A 15207-nucleotide genomic window follows, 5' to 3' on the forward strand; every position below is an offset into this window, starting at 1 on the left:
TTCTTCCAACAATGTGCAGAATGGTGAACAGGTGACTCTGTTCTGCGACGTGGTTTCCAATAATAAATATATTATTATTTGATCCTTGTCTTTGCAGTGGCGAACACGCAGAGAAAGCAACAAGAAGAAACCAAAGAAGGGAAGAAGAGATCTTATCTGCTGGGGCAGTGTGTTCTAACTGTGGTACCGTTCCATGTGAGAGGGTCTAAGCCGCGTCCTCAACCACCCAACGCCGCCTCGATAAGATCTTTGGAAACACTAATTTTCGGCTCGTTTTCTTTTCTGTTTGTCAAGACCCCCCAACGTGACTGACTAGTTCAGTTCGTTCTGTCATGACAAACAACTCCAACTTCTCAAGCTGATCACTCCTTTCACAACTTGACTCTCACATCAATTGCCACCCAATAGAGCGTCTCTCTCCTTTTCGATCTCTTAAGGGGTCTCTCTCTATTATCGCCCCCCCAATCATTCTCCACAGCTCAAATTTTAGCGCGTTCGGTTCTGGCTGATCATCAATCACCTTTCAACTCTAACCCGCCACTAGCCGGGTTTGTTCCCTTTGCCTGAGGTATGCACACCCTAGGTTACACTACCTGGTACTGTTGTCCAGAGGAACCATCCACCTTTCTGCTCCCACCTTCGTTGTCAATATCCGATGGTTAATAGGAGCAAAGGATTGTTTCGCGATACTTCACCGAAGCGGTTGACATATACGCCGCAAACCAACTATTAGCCATAGTGGCTTGATGGTCCAGACCCTGGCGGCTGGACACAATGGCTATGCCTAGTATGGGTAGCGATTTCCAGCTCTTTTCCCCCGCCCAGTCTTCGGACAGAAGAGAGTCGCAGACGGAATCCATGGCGTTTCCTCAATCATCCCCGGAGGACTCAGGTCAGGATTGGACACAATGGATGAGATGGGATGACCCTTCCTTCCCAGAGACCACCAACGAAATCCCCCAATCGGCCTTCGATTTTTCCTTTACCTCGCCCGGCACGTCTATCGGCAAGCAGAGCCTCGGTGCTGTTCAGAAGTCCGACTTCTCCCCAGATATTTCACTCGATTGCGTGACGAATCTTCCGTTTGATTCCTTCCTAGGCCAGGATGGCGGTGGTGGGCTTCCCCTCCACCGAAGTTCAAATGCTGGCACGGATATGCAGTCTGCCCAGTCGACCACATCTGGATCGCCTATGTCGCTAGCAGGTGCAAAACGCAAGTCGGGTAGTGATGATGATGGATCAACCGTTAGCGGCTCAGCGCCACCCGGAAAGAAGATGCCTTCGAAGAAACGAGCCCACAATGTGATCGAAAAGCGATACCGAGCCAACTTGAATGAGAAAATCGCCGAGCTCAGAGATAGCGTCCCCAGCCTACGGGCTTCGAGACATCTGGTCGATGAAGATGACGGGGAGGGTGTCACGCCAGCCAACAAGCTGAATAAGGCCTCTATCCTTTCCAAGGCAACAGAGTATATTCGACATCTGGAAATCCGTAATAAGCGGCTGGAAGATGAAAATACTGCTCTCAAGAACAGGTTACGACAATTGGACAAGGCCGTCGATCAGAATGTGACATCAGCAGCCTCAGTATCTTCACCGAGCAATTACACCGAGTCCGGTGCCAGCTCGTCACCGAGCGTCTTCTCAAATGCAGAAGATGTTCCCAGTGACCCCTCCCCGACCTCTCTTCATCCCCCAGAGGGTATGATTAAGGTGCCCGATGCCTTCAAGCGTATGCGGGCTGCGGCTCCGAGAGACGAGTCATGGTCACAGTCTTACATTCAATACCCAAGCAGTAGTAATGTATCCCCTCAGTCGGGTGGGCGCAAACGTTCTCACTATCCTAATAAATACATGCTGGGCGCGCTTGCTGGCCTTATGGTCTTCGAGGGAATGAGTTCAGAAAAGAAGACAGAGTCGACAGCAAAAGGGCTCCTGGCTATCCCGGTCAATTTCTTCAACAACCTGCAACTTCCACCGAGCGGGTATTGGGTTGCGGTTGCTCGCAGCTTTTGGTATTCATGGCACGCCCGCGCTATTTCCCACTTTCTCATCCTTGCCACTCTCGTCGTCGGCAGTGCCTTCATTGTTTTCGTTTACCTTTTCAACTCCGGTGGGCCTGGGCTGCAGTACTCTTCTAAAACAGCTTCTGCCACGTTGTCGTCTAGCAACTTCCGGCGTCAGGCTTGGCTGACTAGCATCCAACGGGTCGGAGTACCCCGGCATAGATTTTTTCACGAGTGGTATGTTGTGACGTCGAGATGTTTTGAATACGTCTTGCGTTGTTTACTCGGATGGAAGCTCTACTCGTGGGCTACAGGAATTACAGAAGAGGACGAAAAGGGCCGAGTGAAGACATGGGACATTGCGATCGATGCTCAGCTGGCTGGCGGTGACGCAGAGGTTAGCAAAAGTCGTCTCGTTTTGACCATTTTTGCTGCTGGTACCCTCCCTCGAAGCCCAATGCGAATGATGCTTAAAGCTTTCCATTGTCGCATTTTGCTTTGGCGCGTGGGCGACCCAGGCTCTTGGACCTTCAACGTCTCCAACGACGTTGCGCGTAGCCTGGCACGGTACCAATGGGACCTTGCTCGCAAGATGAATTCGTCCCTGCCAGAAGACCACCCGGATGCCCTCCCCAGCCATCTAGCCGCCTTGCTTGAGCTTGATAGTGAGGAGGTCATGATTGATAGTGTTATCCAAAGAGCCGCAAATCTCACCTGGAACCGTCCCACCCAAGAAGGGACGGATGGCGACGAAGCCCTACTTGACGTAGTGGAAGAGGATCCTGCCATTCAATCCTCGTTGGATGCACTTGCTGCGTGGTGGTCTAGCCATCTGTTACAACGTGCTCTTCTGAGATACTTCGAGGCTAGTGCTGGCGGCCAAGATAGGAGGAAGAGCCGCGATTCTTTCAAACTCAAACTTAGAACAGCTCTCAACGTAGCACCTCAGCCGTCGGCGGCACATACTCGTGCTCTAGTTATGCAAGCTGTTTTCTTCGAACAAGATCGCGTTGCTAATATCAACATGGTTCTTGCAGCACTGCCTAATGACAAAGGAAAGACCAAGAAAGCACAGGCTTCAAACTTCCTCGACTCTTCTCTCCCCGCATCTGTCCGTGATGAGATCAATATTGCCGTGCGCTGTGCAATGATTGCAGCCATCTTCACAGCACGGACCACCGGAGATGCCTCCCTCCCCTCGTCCTTCACGATGCAGAAAGCCATTTCCTGGTTTAACCAGCTACCCTTGGACCCCGTTGAGTTAACTCTTCTTGGATTCGCCGCTACCTATCATCTTCTGCACGTTCTGGCCTCGGATACCGACTACATGAATTCGTCAGATTCCTCAGCTCCCTCTTCACCTGTTTCCAGACATCGATCCTTGTCTTCTGGCGATGAGTCTGACAGACCGGCGCCCACCCACAACCCGAAATGCTCACCCCCTCTAATCCCCAATCTAAGCCGTGTGGCTTCAGAACTATCGTACTGGGCGAAGAACGCGTACAACCCGGCTTTCTACGGATTCACTTCTCATCTTGTCGGAGTTGTTGACTCAGAATGCAAGTCCCTGTGCCATAACGCGGGGGTCGACTTGGTCGACTATTCTCGTATCCAAGAGGAGAGACGGGAGGCTATACGGAATAAGGACAAGAAGAAGAAACCACGTAAGAAGTCAAGTGAGGGCTCGCGACCAAGCAGACAGGCGACCTCTAATAGACAACCCGCTCTGTGCCCCAGATCGGAAAGTTCGCGTGAGGTTGGGGCTTGAAATTATAGGGCTTACCTTCGTATGCATGCGCTACGGTTGATGTCGCTGTCTAAGGGTTGGTTTATCTCATGACTTGTTAACTTAAAGGACGTTCGGTATTGCGCAATGCGCTACTTCTGGTATTCGGGTGTATTTTGTGAGTGATGGAAAACGGGAATCGGAATATATACAACAACTATCGGTCCATGGCGTTCTTCGGTTGATCTCCGGCCTGTTTATGTATCTTCCCTCCGGCGTCATAAAAAGCCGAATTAGACTAAAGCAGTCCCTCTCCTATTTGGTTGTTTGCCTGTGTATAATGCTTAATAACATGTACTGCGTGCAATGCACCATTCAGATATTTGGATGGATTTTAATTTATTTTTTATTTTTTTTCGCTCCCGTCGACCCGCTCCCGTCCGTGGACGTTCTCATCGGGGAATTGGTTGTATTTTTAACTTCTGTCTGACGATTTGCTAGTGATCGACGATTTAATGGTCCCCGGATCGAGTTTGAAGCTACGCCGCATGCGGCTGGCCTGTGTGGCTGAAAAGTTTAAGCCACGCGGTGATCAGGGTAAGTTAAGCTTCCGTACCTGCCACCTCGTATAAGGCTGACGCAAGCTGCTCTTCAGTCTGTATTGATCGTGTGATCCTGGTTGGGCCAAATGACATCTCAGTGACGTTCAAGTTCACCACTGAAACGTAGCTTGGGCAACGTTCACCGGCATGTCGTCACTGCAACAACCGTGCCATATCATCTTCCAGGACAGGCACAAGGACAGAAGCTGTACTGTGCTTGCTGTCAAGTCATGTTGACTGATAGTGGGGCGCATGGGTCCTCAAACGCTGCTATCATGAAAAGACTCGTGACAGTCAACTCGTCATTTGGAAAGCCGAATAAAGCCCGCGCCCCCTTAAGAACTCCCATGGTTACCTCAGGGACTTGCGCAACAGACGAAAATCTAAATGTACAAATCATCATAACGTTACAATAATATCTCGAGTCTTGTTTATTCCATAACTACGCATACTTGCCGAAACAATTGCCGCTTCTTCCTTTACGCAATCTCCCACTGGTGTCCGGTCCATGACGTGGCTCTCCCATTTGTAGGATGGGTCTAGTTACAACATTCTGGCCGTGAGTCAGTAGTAGCCAAAGATTTTGCTGAGCCTACGCTACCTAGATAGCATAGAATTTAGTTGACTATACCTTGATCACCAGTTGAAATCTCATGGCGGGCAATGCCACGTGCTGGGAATGAAGGGGTTCCCCCAGGACAAATCCATGTCGGCAACTCTCCTACGTCATCGTCCCAAATTTCCAGACTCTACGAGATAAAAGCTCGCTTAGAAGGGCGAAATCTACGCTGGTAGTTCTTGCAGAATAGATTGTGGAAGTCTCGGGTGGTTGCGGATGGTGGGTTTAGACCCTCAATTTTCTGTATCTCCGTTTGCGGCGCCGTGGTTTCATCGGCCCAGTTGACTGCAGATCCACCCCTTGCACCTGACAAACCCACAAGGGAAGAAAGCAATGACTCTATTTGTTGGGCTAACCTTCAAGAATTTAGTCTATGTCGTCAGTTTGTTGATTTGCTGAAGGTACAGGCGGGAAAACAACAGCACCCCCTCTCAGGTCCAGACCAATGGGTAAACTTCTCATTCCAGAATCCCCGTTCCCCACATTCTTGGTTGTAATGACCTTCTCAGGAGCACTGTTCTCGATTTCAATGAGGCTTGCTAGAATGCGGGTGTCTAACCTGTCACGGTGCTGTCCATGGATGACTGAGGCTAACGGCAACATGGATGACGGCATCGTTAAATATATGCCGTGCACAAGACCCGTGTGTCATGGCATTGCAAACCCATTGTTCTAGTTCCCGTATATTTACCTCGCTGTAGGCAGCCATCTTGGTAGCTGTCCAGCTTGAAGGGAGGCGTCAACGCTGACTCGAGGTGGTTGTGCGGCTTTAGCAGCCCTTTTTGATTCTGACACTCAAGCTTCATAATCATACAAGCAATTTCGAGAAATGGGAGTAGATCAGCTAGGGCCAGGGAGGCAACACACCCAATATGATCACCCTCCTATGAACCCTGCGCTGGCCACGCCTCTGTATGTCCTGGGCGGATTTTTTGTTGTCACATTCCTCAGCCGCTCTATCATAAGGCTACGACACCATCGACGTCTGCGTGAGATTCTCCATCAAGATGAACAAGAAAAATTCACTCGAAATGGTGCCTTTTCAGCCTTTTTCAACAAGCATGTCTTTTATGCACCGTTACTGTCGCTTCGTCACAGTCGCGAGTTTCGCCTTCTGGGCCGCATCCATATGGGGATCATCCCACTACGACTGGAGGCTGTTCTACTGCTCTCATACTTTGTGCTGAACATCATTTTCTTCTTTGTACTTGCCAACTGGTGGTCGGGCTATGACGAGACGATGTACCAAATCAAGTATGCCGCTGGCCACCTTTGTGTGATGAATTTGCCTGCACTTGTTCTTGCTGCTGCTCGTAACAACCCCCTTATCCCAATGCTAGGGTTGCAGTTTGACACATTCAACCTGATGCACCGATGGATCGGGCGTCTCATTATTGGCGAGGCCGTAGTTCATATGGCTTGTGTGGTAGCAGGGAAAGCCAAAGAAAGTGAGTAAACCCTTGCATCTGCCTTGACTTAATAGCATAACTAACTGGTATGTAGTGAGTATGTCGCAGTTGACACATCTTCTCTGGAACACACCCTTCTTCATAGAAGGATTTGTTGTAAGTCTATACCTCGAACCAAACTTGTCGCATAAGATTTAACGGGGCGGAATGATGGTAGGCTTTGATTGCGTTCATGGTGATACTGTTTCAGTCCGCATCCCCCATCAGACATGCCTTTTACGAATTCTTCCTTCATCTACATATCGTACTTGCAATAACGTCGTTTGTGGGACTCTGGTATCACCTTCGTGGATTGGCTCTGCAACGTGTTCTGCTGGTCACACTTATTCTTTGGGGTCTTGATGTCAGTCTCTACTACTTCCTTGCTCCTTTTCTTACATGGCAGTTTTGGACTTAATCGAAGTCAAGGCTGACGTCCCTGAACAGAGAATTGGGCGCTTGGGGAGTATTATCTGGCGCAATTTTGGGCGACAACGGACAGTGGCTACCGTGGAGCTTCTTCCTGGCGATGTAGCTCGCGTTGATGTAGCCCTGGCGCGGTCATGGACATTCAAGCCCGGGCAATACATGTATCTTTACATGCCTGCCCTTGGTCTCTGGACATCGCATCCATTCTCCATCGCATGGACAGACGACCGACCAAGTTTAACCGAAAAGCGCGGATCTAATGATTCGCTTAGCATGTTGCTGGGAGGCTCGCAGCGTGAAGTTATGTCCTTTCTGATTAAGCGACGGGACGGATTTACAAATACGCTTCTTGAGAAGGTTAACAAGTCGGTGGAGGGAAAGTTCACCGCATCCGCTCTAGTAGAAGGTCCTTTCGGTATGTAGCGTATATGACATGCCTTAGCGAGGCTATACTGATTATCTATATAGGTGGTCTCCATTCCCTATCTTCTTACGGGACAATTCTTCTAATTGCAGGCGGTATTGGAATTACGCACCCGATGTCCTATTTGCATGAGATCATGAGCGGATTTTCCCAGAAGTCGACCGCTGTTCGGAAGGTCAGCCTGATCTGGGTCATCCGCAGTATTGGTGAGTATGCTCGGCGCACATCAAAGTAACCTCCGCTGATGTTCTTCTAGACCATCTGGAATGGATCCAGCCGTGGATGACATCTCTTTTCAACCATCCAGCGCTTCAAGTACCGGACGAACAAAAAGGCCAGACATACTTTCAGTTCCCCGAATTATCTCTTTCTATTCAAATATACTTAACGTTAAGTGAAAGCACGGACGAGTACGCACTCGACGAGAGCCCTTGGACCAATTCCGCACCGCCAAGCGTACCAATTAGCGTTGTCTTTGGCAAGCCATCATTCGACCAAATCCTCGAAAACGAGAAGACGCAACAGATAGGGGCGATGGCAGTCAGCGTGTGCGGACCAGGCGGGATGGGCGATGACGTTCGCAAATGCGTCCGGGACAACCAAGGGACGCAAACTATAGATCTATACGAGGCGTCGTTTTGCTGGTAGACACATATATTTGCTTTTCTATTCACTTAGCTGATCATTATCCATACTACTGATATATCCTGTTTCTGGCTCTAGCTTAGATTCTGCATTGAAGATCAATGTTGTTGATACCCGATGGTACACGTGCACTACATATTTCGTACTGCATAGCTGGTCCTGACATAAGGGCAAATTTCAATTTCCAACCTTCCACTGAACTCCAATAGAGCAATTACACCCGTTTCCCACAGCTGATCTGCAGGATGTTCAACCAATTACATGTGTGAGAAGGGACTCAGCTTCCCCTCACAGCAAGTATCAGTCCATATGGGGTAAAACAGCTCCCCAACTGCAGCGGTGACGGCAATCCGACTCGGATTCCGCAACGTCGGCAATCGGTTTTTGACCGACGGCAATTGACCACACCGGAAGTATAAAGTATACCCCAAGCAAGAACAACAGCAAAGAAACCCCCAGCATACCAACCTCAATTCCTCTTCCAAAAAAGAAGATACCCAAATAAAAATAAACCTTGTGAAATCACAACAAATCCAAAAAGAAATAAAACAGAAAAAAGAAAAAAAAAAAAATCAAACGAAAACAACCCCAAGAAGGAAAGAGAAGAAGCAAAGAAAACAAGCCCACCGAAAATGGCACCCAAACTCCGCATTCTCCACATCGGCGACAACATCAAATACAACCACGATGTGTACGCTCGCTTCTCCTCAGAATTTGAAATCATCCAGCCCAGCGCCGAAGAGCGCGAAAGAGAAGAGTTCATGCGGGCCCTGAAAGAGCGTCGTTGGGGTGACTTCCACGCCATCTTCCGGCCCTTCTGGAACACGGGAGGCGAAATGGGTCGCTGGGACAGAGAGTTGATTCCGCTTTTGCCCAAGAGTGTGAAGGTTATGGCTTCTGCTGGGGCTGGGTATGACTGGGCGGATGTGGATGTCTTTGCTGAGCATGGTATGTGTCTCTTGTGTCTCTCTCATTCTTTGGCTGTCTCCATTTCCCGTTCCGCTTTTTCATGTTTACTTTCCCATTTCCGGCGTCCCGAGTTAGAGCCGAAGAATGTGACTGGGGAATAATATATTGTGGGGTAAAAAAAAAAAAAAAAAAAAACCCACCCGCATGTGGAGAAAAAAAAAAAATACAGTAGACAAGACCGAACCAGCTAATTGGGTTGTGTTTTGAAAATCTTACAGGAATCATCTACTGCAATGGGGCCGCCGCATCGTCGGAATCCGTGGCCGACATGACCATCTTCCTGATCCTGTCGGTGTTCCGCAATCTAGCCTGGTCCCACCAAGCTGCCCACTCCGCCAACCCACAGGCCTTCGCCGACGCCCACAAAAACTCACCCCTTACAGCGCGCAACCCACGCAACCACGTCCTGGGTATTATCGGTCTGGGCCAAATCGGATACATGATCGCACAGAAGGCCTACGCCGCCTTCGGCATGAAAATCGCCTACCACGATCTCTTCCGGAAGAGTGCCGAGCAGGAGTCTCGGGTCGGGGCGACGTACTACAAGGATTTGGAATCCTTGCTTGCCAATGCAGACTGCGTTGTCGTTGCGACGCCGTTTGCTGGGAAGACTTTGTTGACGCTGGAGCGGTTTAGGCAGTTTAAGAAGGGGTCTAGATTTATCAATATTGCACGCGGGTCGTTGGTTGATGAGGAGGCGCTGGTGCAGGTCCTTGATGAGGGCCATTTAGCTGCTGCTGGGTTGGATGTTCATGCTAATGAGCCGTATGTGCATCCGCGGTTGGTGAAACATCCGAGGGTTATGGCTATGTCGCATAATGCTGGAGGCACTGTCGATACCCATATTGGGTTTGAGCGGTTGGCGATGGAGAATATTGAGGGCTTTTTGTTGAAGGGGAAGGCTTTGACGCCGGTTAATGCGCATTTGTTGAAGAGTAAGAGCTTTTTGTAGGATTTTGTTTCTTTGGAGGGTGAGATACCATTGTTTATGTGGGTTTTGTATACAGCTATTAGTAAAATTGGATAGGAATGAATTTGCCAAACAGAAAATGCACATTAAAATACCCCATTAAATATTTTGGAAGCCTGACATCTTTAGGTAGTCGGATGGGGTGAACTTTTTCAGCTATTAGAATTGTTACCGTTTTTGTTTGAGGAGGACAAGTAGATGAACCCATTAAAGATGCGATTGTTATTATATGGTGGACATGATGAATGATCAATCTATTTATAACGATACAGGCACAGCTCTATCTGAAGATTTCCAAGCAAATATACTGTGGTCTTCTGAGATCCGTAAAATCTCTTCCTGAAGCCTAATAAAAGAAGCCTCCCTTTCCCCATAGATGAGAGGCATATTAACACCAAGTAGCCCCATTCAACAATAGGCGCGATCTTCAACTCGCCTTGTTTGTCTTTCCGTTGCCCATGACATTCTCTGTGCGGTGCTAAATGTATCAAGAGCTTTCTCGCCCGAAAGGATACTTTCAGGTATCCGAGTGCATTGAGATATCCTTGTTCCAAGGCTCGCCTTATCACCCAACTTCTTCCAGTTCCCGTCATAGAATATCACCTCTCGCGGAGCAATTAGCTCTTGGAGAGTCCACCCTCTGGTAAACCACCTACTTTCTTCGAACCGCACTCGTGGTACGTCGGCGAGATATGCATAGCATACCTCGGCTTCTTGGTACCAGGCGAACATGGAGTTGATCGCCTCTGATAGCCCTGAACTGCTTTCTTTGTCAATGCAGCAAGTGTCTATCCAAACATATCCATACTCCATCTGGCGGGCCACTGAGCAACATTTGTTCGATCTTTTTATAGCCCACCCAGTTCTTGGGGTCCTTGATATCTTTAAAAGCAACCTCGCCTGGACCCCAAGTATGGGAAAGGATTGCATACGGCAGTTTTCGGAGTTGATCGTCCGTGAATATTTCGATCTCGAAGTCGCCCTCTCCGGATTTGGTAGTTTTCAGGAGTCGCATTTTTGAGATCGATGCGGAGGGTGTCCATGAAACTCCGAGAGTAAGGGTCCAGTGGGGAAATTGCGTTGTACAGCATTGAGCTTTATTAATCCTCTTGCTACTGAGAGGATTAGGCCAATTATTAAAGGCCACGAGAGCCACGCGACAACAGATATATAAGTAACCGGTTCTCCTCATGGAGTCTATAGATGCCACCCCGTGAAAAGTCCATAACATACTAGGAGACGTGTTGATTATTCTTGTGCGAAGAAGCCAAATATAGTGTCATCGGCCAAGAACAAATCGTCAGTCTCGACATTGAGCCAGGATTCGCTCCAAGCTTCCCCTTGCTCGAAGGTCTCTGTCGGTAGTATAGCCTCGATTCCAAACTGGGTATCTATATTGCTATAAGTGTGACTCTTCAAGAAACCTAGAGACGTCACTCACCATTGGAAGCCAGCGATTCAGTAGTACCTGGGTGGTCGATATCCATGCGCTTCACTACCTTTTCAACCCGACGCATGAGTGATTTGAGCAGCCTGAGCGGCCCTTTCAGTCCATGGCCACATCCATTCTGGTATTCCAACAATGCAAGCCAGAAGAATCGGATAGCTTCAGTGTATTCATCACAATCTTGGTCAGTGTGCTGAAGCAGAACAATAACTGCGCTATACATCGCGTATGAAATACCGTATTGGGCGCGTCTAAGCGAAAATGCCTTTCTGTACGCTTCAATGAGGTCTCGAATTTCGAGAGATGCTTCGATACACTTCTTCTTTAATTCGTTTTGCAATTCCGGGATTGCGGTGAACTCGAAATGACCACGGGCGAGAAACGGCTGCTCAGTCAGGATGACCAGGGTCCAATATGTTGTGCTGAGGATTTGATCATTAGATGTCATTAAATTAATCAAATAATGAGAAGACATACTATAGTGTCATTTGGTGTGGCGGAGGTGTTTCATCCCTTTTTGGGTCGAACAGTAGATGCGCTGGAAGGGTCTCTCTCCAACGATCTAGTTGTGCTTTGACTGTTTGTCTGCTTTGCAAAAGATCATGCTCTGGTGCCTTAGCATCCTTAGTCGAATAGAACGCGCTTATGATTGCTTCCGTAATAACCGAGAGCTGAAGTAAGCATTGAAATGTGCTGAGAGCATATGACGGCCGGCCTGGGTAAACTGGGACACTGATGTCATCAAGTCTAGCTTGGGGATCGATGTACGGTTTCCATTCTTCTAACTCTTCATAAGAGTCAAACAAATCGCGGGGTACATTGCTATGAGATTGCTGAAGCCCTGGAGGACGGCCCAGGTACAAGGACTGGAATTTGTCATTAGCATATGCTCCCCAGTAGACCCTCCTTCTGACCTCCTTATCCAAGGCCGAGAGTCTGGCATCTTCACGACCTTGAGAAGACCTTGGATCCTCCAAATGATACCCAAGGTCAATTATCATCCTATATGCCATACCACAATAAACCCAACTAGCGCTTTGTTTGCCGTATTGTAGCAGGCAAGCACCGCAAGTTAGTAGCGCGACGACAGTGGGTAGACTAGGCTTGTCAACGTAGTGGATGAGTAGGGTTTTAAATCGGTCGTAGAACGCCATGCCCATTGTTCGAGAGTCATCGGGGCCCGAGCGCAAAGATACTCGATCACTGTATAGACTGCTTTGCAAATAGATAGCGTTCAAAAGCAGCTTGTTCATGTAAGGCCCGTTGTTGAAGAGACTGTCCATAATCAGGGGGCGATATGTCAGAAGATACATAAAATGCAGCCGATTCCAATGCAACTCCAGGAGATGCATTGCCATGTCTACGGAAGCGCCGTCAAAATCGATGTTCGCTGCGATACTGGGTGTGGAGTAAATTATAGTCTCCTTCTGTCTAATAATTGCCGAGAAGGCAATGAGTCGATCTCGGGTAATGCTTCTCAAGAATGAGTCTTCGTTGTTTTCTTTGGTCTGGCAATCGGCCGGAGCTTCCAGGTAACTAGGTAGTAGACTTGTAGCACCATAGACTTGTATTTGACGGCCATCCAAAGGATCTGGATCAGGGCATGTTTTCCCCCCATTATTCTGACAGGTAAGTTGGTCCTGTAAGCTTTGATCGCACTCTGCAGGACCCAGTGAGGGAGGCCATCGCTGTTCACCTATTCGCGGACCGCACGGTATATTTCGACCACCTGGCAGCCCACTGGGTTCATTTGGGCAGCCCCTAGAACACCTAGACCCCGAGTTGGAATGATCTAAGGTCTCATGAGGATGGATGTTATCCGTGCTCGAAGCGTTTTCTACTGTGGCCCGTCGGCGAATCTGACCCTTTAGTTCTTCAACTTGTTCTTCGAGCGATTTTATGTCTTCCTTTTTGGCTCGCACGGCTGTTTTTCTTCCATCCCTCGGATATTCGCAGTCTTGATTTTTCCTACGACACGTGCCGCACTTTGGATGTTGGCCATCACATTTTACCTTGTAACCAATGTCAGATACTGCTGGTAAAGTATCATCTCCGAAACTGTTTTTCTCCACAGGGCGAGATCAGGTGAAGGATGATGTCATATCGCACCTTTTTCTGACGGCAGCTTTTGCATGTACGGCAGATGGCTCGACCTCGGGCTTGAGTTTGTCGCTGAGAGCTCTGTGTTCCCATAACTTTGGACTTGTGACTTCGGTCCCTTGAATATCCGGAGGGCGCAATTTATGATAGAAGCTCCACTACCTTGACTGCACAGCTTTGTGGAGTGAGCGCTAGTGAGCGGGTCTTGCCGCAAAATTATGTAATTTATTCTTTTATGGTCGCGGTGGTCTCTTTTAAATGTAGACACTATGAGAGACGAAATTATTATAGACGTAGATTCAATGAATCATTAAGCGCTTCGAAGAAAGGAAAAGACGTCAGAGGTGTGGTGTTTGTTCTACATCGCAGGATGTTTTCCGTCTTGCAAACTGAAGTAGATGGCTGAATGCCTCAGGCACCAATGGCATGTATTTTGCCCATCTATGTACCTTTAGTTTTGCTTCTTAACTCAACCGAATGAGGGATCGATGGCTCTGAAGATTTTCACGAGGTGATTCTTACAATTTAGTTTTTCTGATTTTACAGTAAAGAAGCATCTTACCATTATAAGTAATCCCAACGCTAACAAAGGGTATGGTTTTGACCTTTGACGGTGATCTAGTTTATGGCAAGCCCCGGACGATGCACCCATTATCTTTATGTGTGTGATTTAGAAGGGGGATCAGGAATTGCATTGGAGTATAACAGAGTTAATCAATATTTATGGAATTTATTCATGTTCTATCATGTGTTCGGGTATTGAGAGTCCCGACGACAACAACGTATCGGAACTTTGAAGTGCTGCATAATGATAGTTCGGACATCCAATATGCGGCCTTGTTAACAGGAGAGGAGGCGCAAATTTATTCAAATCTTTCAACTTTCTGAAAGATATTTATATTTTTTTTTTCTGTTACTAAAGTGACCCTTGTTGCTCCTTGCCACAAACCATGCGTGTTGTCCAATCGCTTCGTCCCTGTTGGCACTCGGGATCTCATACTCAAGCCAGACAGTGTCGACAAGTTCAGTTGGCACGTTACAGATGCAATCAAAGGCCAGTTTACTTGAACCCCATACAAACTGTGACCTTCTGTACAAGGCCAAAAACCCCAAACCCAGAACCCAACGGAAAGTCGGGACCGAAAAGACCGTGGGAACCAGCTCTAGCACTCCTCGACTGGTATTCCCACTCGCAAAGCCGTCGACCATACCTCACCCAGTTATGTCTCACGCCATTAATATACTGCATTGGAGACCTCTCGGCGCAGATGATCGGCGATGACGACTTCGACCCTCGCCGCTCCTTCAGAAGTATCGTCATTGGCCTCGTTATTGCTATTCCTAGCCGCGAATGGTTCCTATTTCTAGGGCGACGATTCAACTACAGTTATTTTCCATCTCTATCCCTCTGCACAAAGGTGGCTGCCAATCAGCTCTTTTATACTCCGTTGTTCAATGTGTACTTCTTTGCATTTCATGGGATCCTCTCCGGAGAAGGGGTCCCGGGTGCCATCGAACGTGTAAAGAATACAGTGCCCACCAGTATACCAAGGAGTTTTCTATACTGGCCTTTGGTCACGGCGTTCAATTTTACCTATGTACAACCCCAGTCTCGCTCGGTTGCCACGTCTATCTTTGCTGTTTTCTGGCAATCGTACCTGAGTTGGTTGAATAGTTCGGCGGAAAAGGGAACAGAGAAGCGCATATGCAAGCCTATTTCGTCCGATGCGTCGAGCATGGAGGATCTTGATCGCCGTCTTTTAATGTTTGATGACAATTAGATATTTCCTTCTTGTCGGTTTCTTGTATCTTATACTTGAGT

At 48.2% G+C, this 15207-nt stretch overlaps 6 protein-coding genes across 6 annotated transcripts; 4 read left to right on the top strand and 2 right to left on the bottom strand.

The window, feature by feature from the left end:
• Window positions 1-774: 774 nt before the first annotated feature.
• On the top strand, window positions 775-4461 carry BDV27DRAFT_158704 (basic helix-loop-helix domain-containing protein; the record flags this gene model as incomplete). The annotated part of the gene is made up of 3 exons (XM_032072742.1): window positions 775-3670; window positions 4234-4329; window positions 4388-4461. 3 exons carry the CDS (start codon window positions 775-777, stop codon window positions 4459-4461), a joined length of 3066 nt encoding a protein of 1021 aa, XP_031926619.1.
• Window positions 4462-5675: 1214 nt separating this feature from the next.
• Window positions 5676-8000, top strand: BDV27DRAFT_6526 (ferric reductase family protein). The gene is made up of 6 exons (XM_032077200.1): window positions 5676-6401; window positions 6457-6518; window positions 6580-6765; window positions 6849-7245; window positions 7299-7460; window positions 7511-8000. Exons 1-6 carry the CDS (start codon window positions 5783-5785, stop codon window positions 7900-7902), a joined length of 1818 nt encoding a protein of 605 aa, XP_031926620.1. The 5' UTR covers window positions 5676-5782; the 3' UTR covers window positions 7903-8000.
• Window positions 8001-8531: 531 nt separating this feature from the next.
• On the top strand, window positions 8532-9820 carry BDV27DRAFT_146044 (D-mandelate dehydrogenase-like dehydrogenase; the record flags this gene model as incomplete). Its single annotated transcript, XM_032070512.1, has 2 exons — window positions 8532-8847; window positions 9087-9820. 2 exons carry the CDS (start codon window positions 8532-8534, stop codon window positions 9818-9820), a joined length of 1050 nt encoding a protein of 349 aa, XP_031926621.1.
• Window positions 9821-10081: 261 nt separating this feature from the next.
• BDV27DRAFT_129784 (uncharacterized protein) lies at window positions 10082-11436 on the bottom strand. The gene is made up of 2 exons (XM_032067280.1): window positions 11280-11436; window positions 10082-11229 (listed from the first exon to the last, which is right to left on the bottom strand). Exon 2 carries the CDS (start codon window positions 10766-10768, stop codon window positions 10247-10249), a length of 522 nt encoding a protein of 173 aa, XP_031926622.1. The 5' UTR covers window positions 10769-11229; window positions 11280-11436; the 3' UTR covers window positions 10082-10246.
• On the bottom strand, window positions 10928-13478 carry BDV27DRAFT_165417 (transcription factor domain-containing protein; the record flags this gene model as incomplete). Its single annotated transcript, XM_032073923.1, has 5 exons — window positions 10928-11229; window positions 11280-11707; window positions 11763-12945; window positions 13027-13297; window positions 13395-13478. 5 exons carry the CDS (start codon window positions 13476-13478, stop codon window positions 11087-11089), a joined length of 2109 nt encoding a protein of 702 aa, XP_031926623.1. The 3' UTR covers window positions 10928-11086.
• An 857-nt stretch (window positions 13479-14335) lies between these two features.
• On the top strand, window positions 14336-15166 carry BDV27DRAFT_165419 (Mpv17/PMP22 family protein; the record flags this gene model as incomplete). The annotated part of the gene is made up of 2 exons (XM_032073924.1): window positions 14336-14397; window positions 14485-15166. 2 exons carry the CDS (start codon window positions 14336-14338, stop codon window positions 15164-15166), a joined length of 744 nt encoding a protein of 247 aa, XP_031926624.1.
• Window positions 15167-15207: the final 41 nt, after the last annotated feature.

The sequence above is a fragment of the Aspergillus caelatus genome, assembly GCF_009193585.1.
Source record: "Aspergillus caelatus strain CBS 763.97 unplaced genomic scaffold BDV27scaffold_111, whole genome shotgun sequence".
NCBI classification, from domain to species: Eukaryota; Fungi; Ascomycota; class Eurotiomycetes; order Eurotiales; family Aspergillaceae; genus Aspergillus; species Aspergillus caelatus.

Excerpts from the sequence above, each read along its gene's own strand:
- BDV27DRAFT_129784 (XM_032067280.1), bottom strand. The coding sequence starts at position 10,768 with ATGCAATCCTTTCCCATACTTGGGGTCCAGGCGAGGTTGCTTTTAAAG.
- BDV27DRAFT_6526 (XM_032077200.1), top strand. The coding sequence starts at position 5,783 with ATGGGAGTAGATCAGCTAGGGCCAGGGAGGCAACACACCCAATATGAT. Across the intron at positions 6,402-6,456 it reads AGCAGGGAAAGCCAAAGAAA|TGAGTATGTCGCAGTTGACA; the intron begins GTGAGTAAACCC and ends ACTGGTATGTAG. Across the intron at positions 6,519-6,579 it reads TCTTCATAGAAGGATTTGTT|GCTTTGATTGCGTTCATGGT; the intron begins GTAAGTCTATAC and ends GAATGATGGTAG.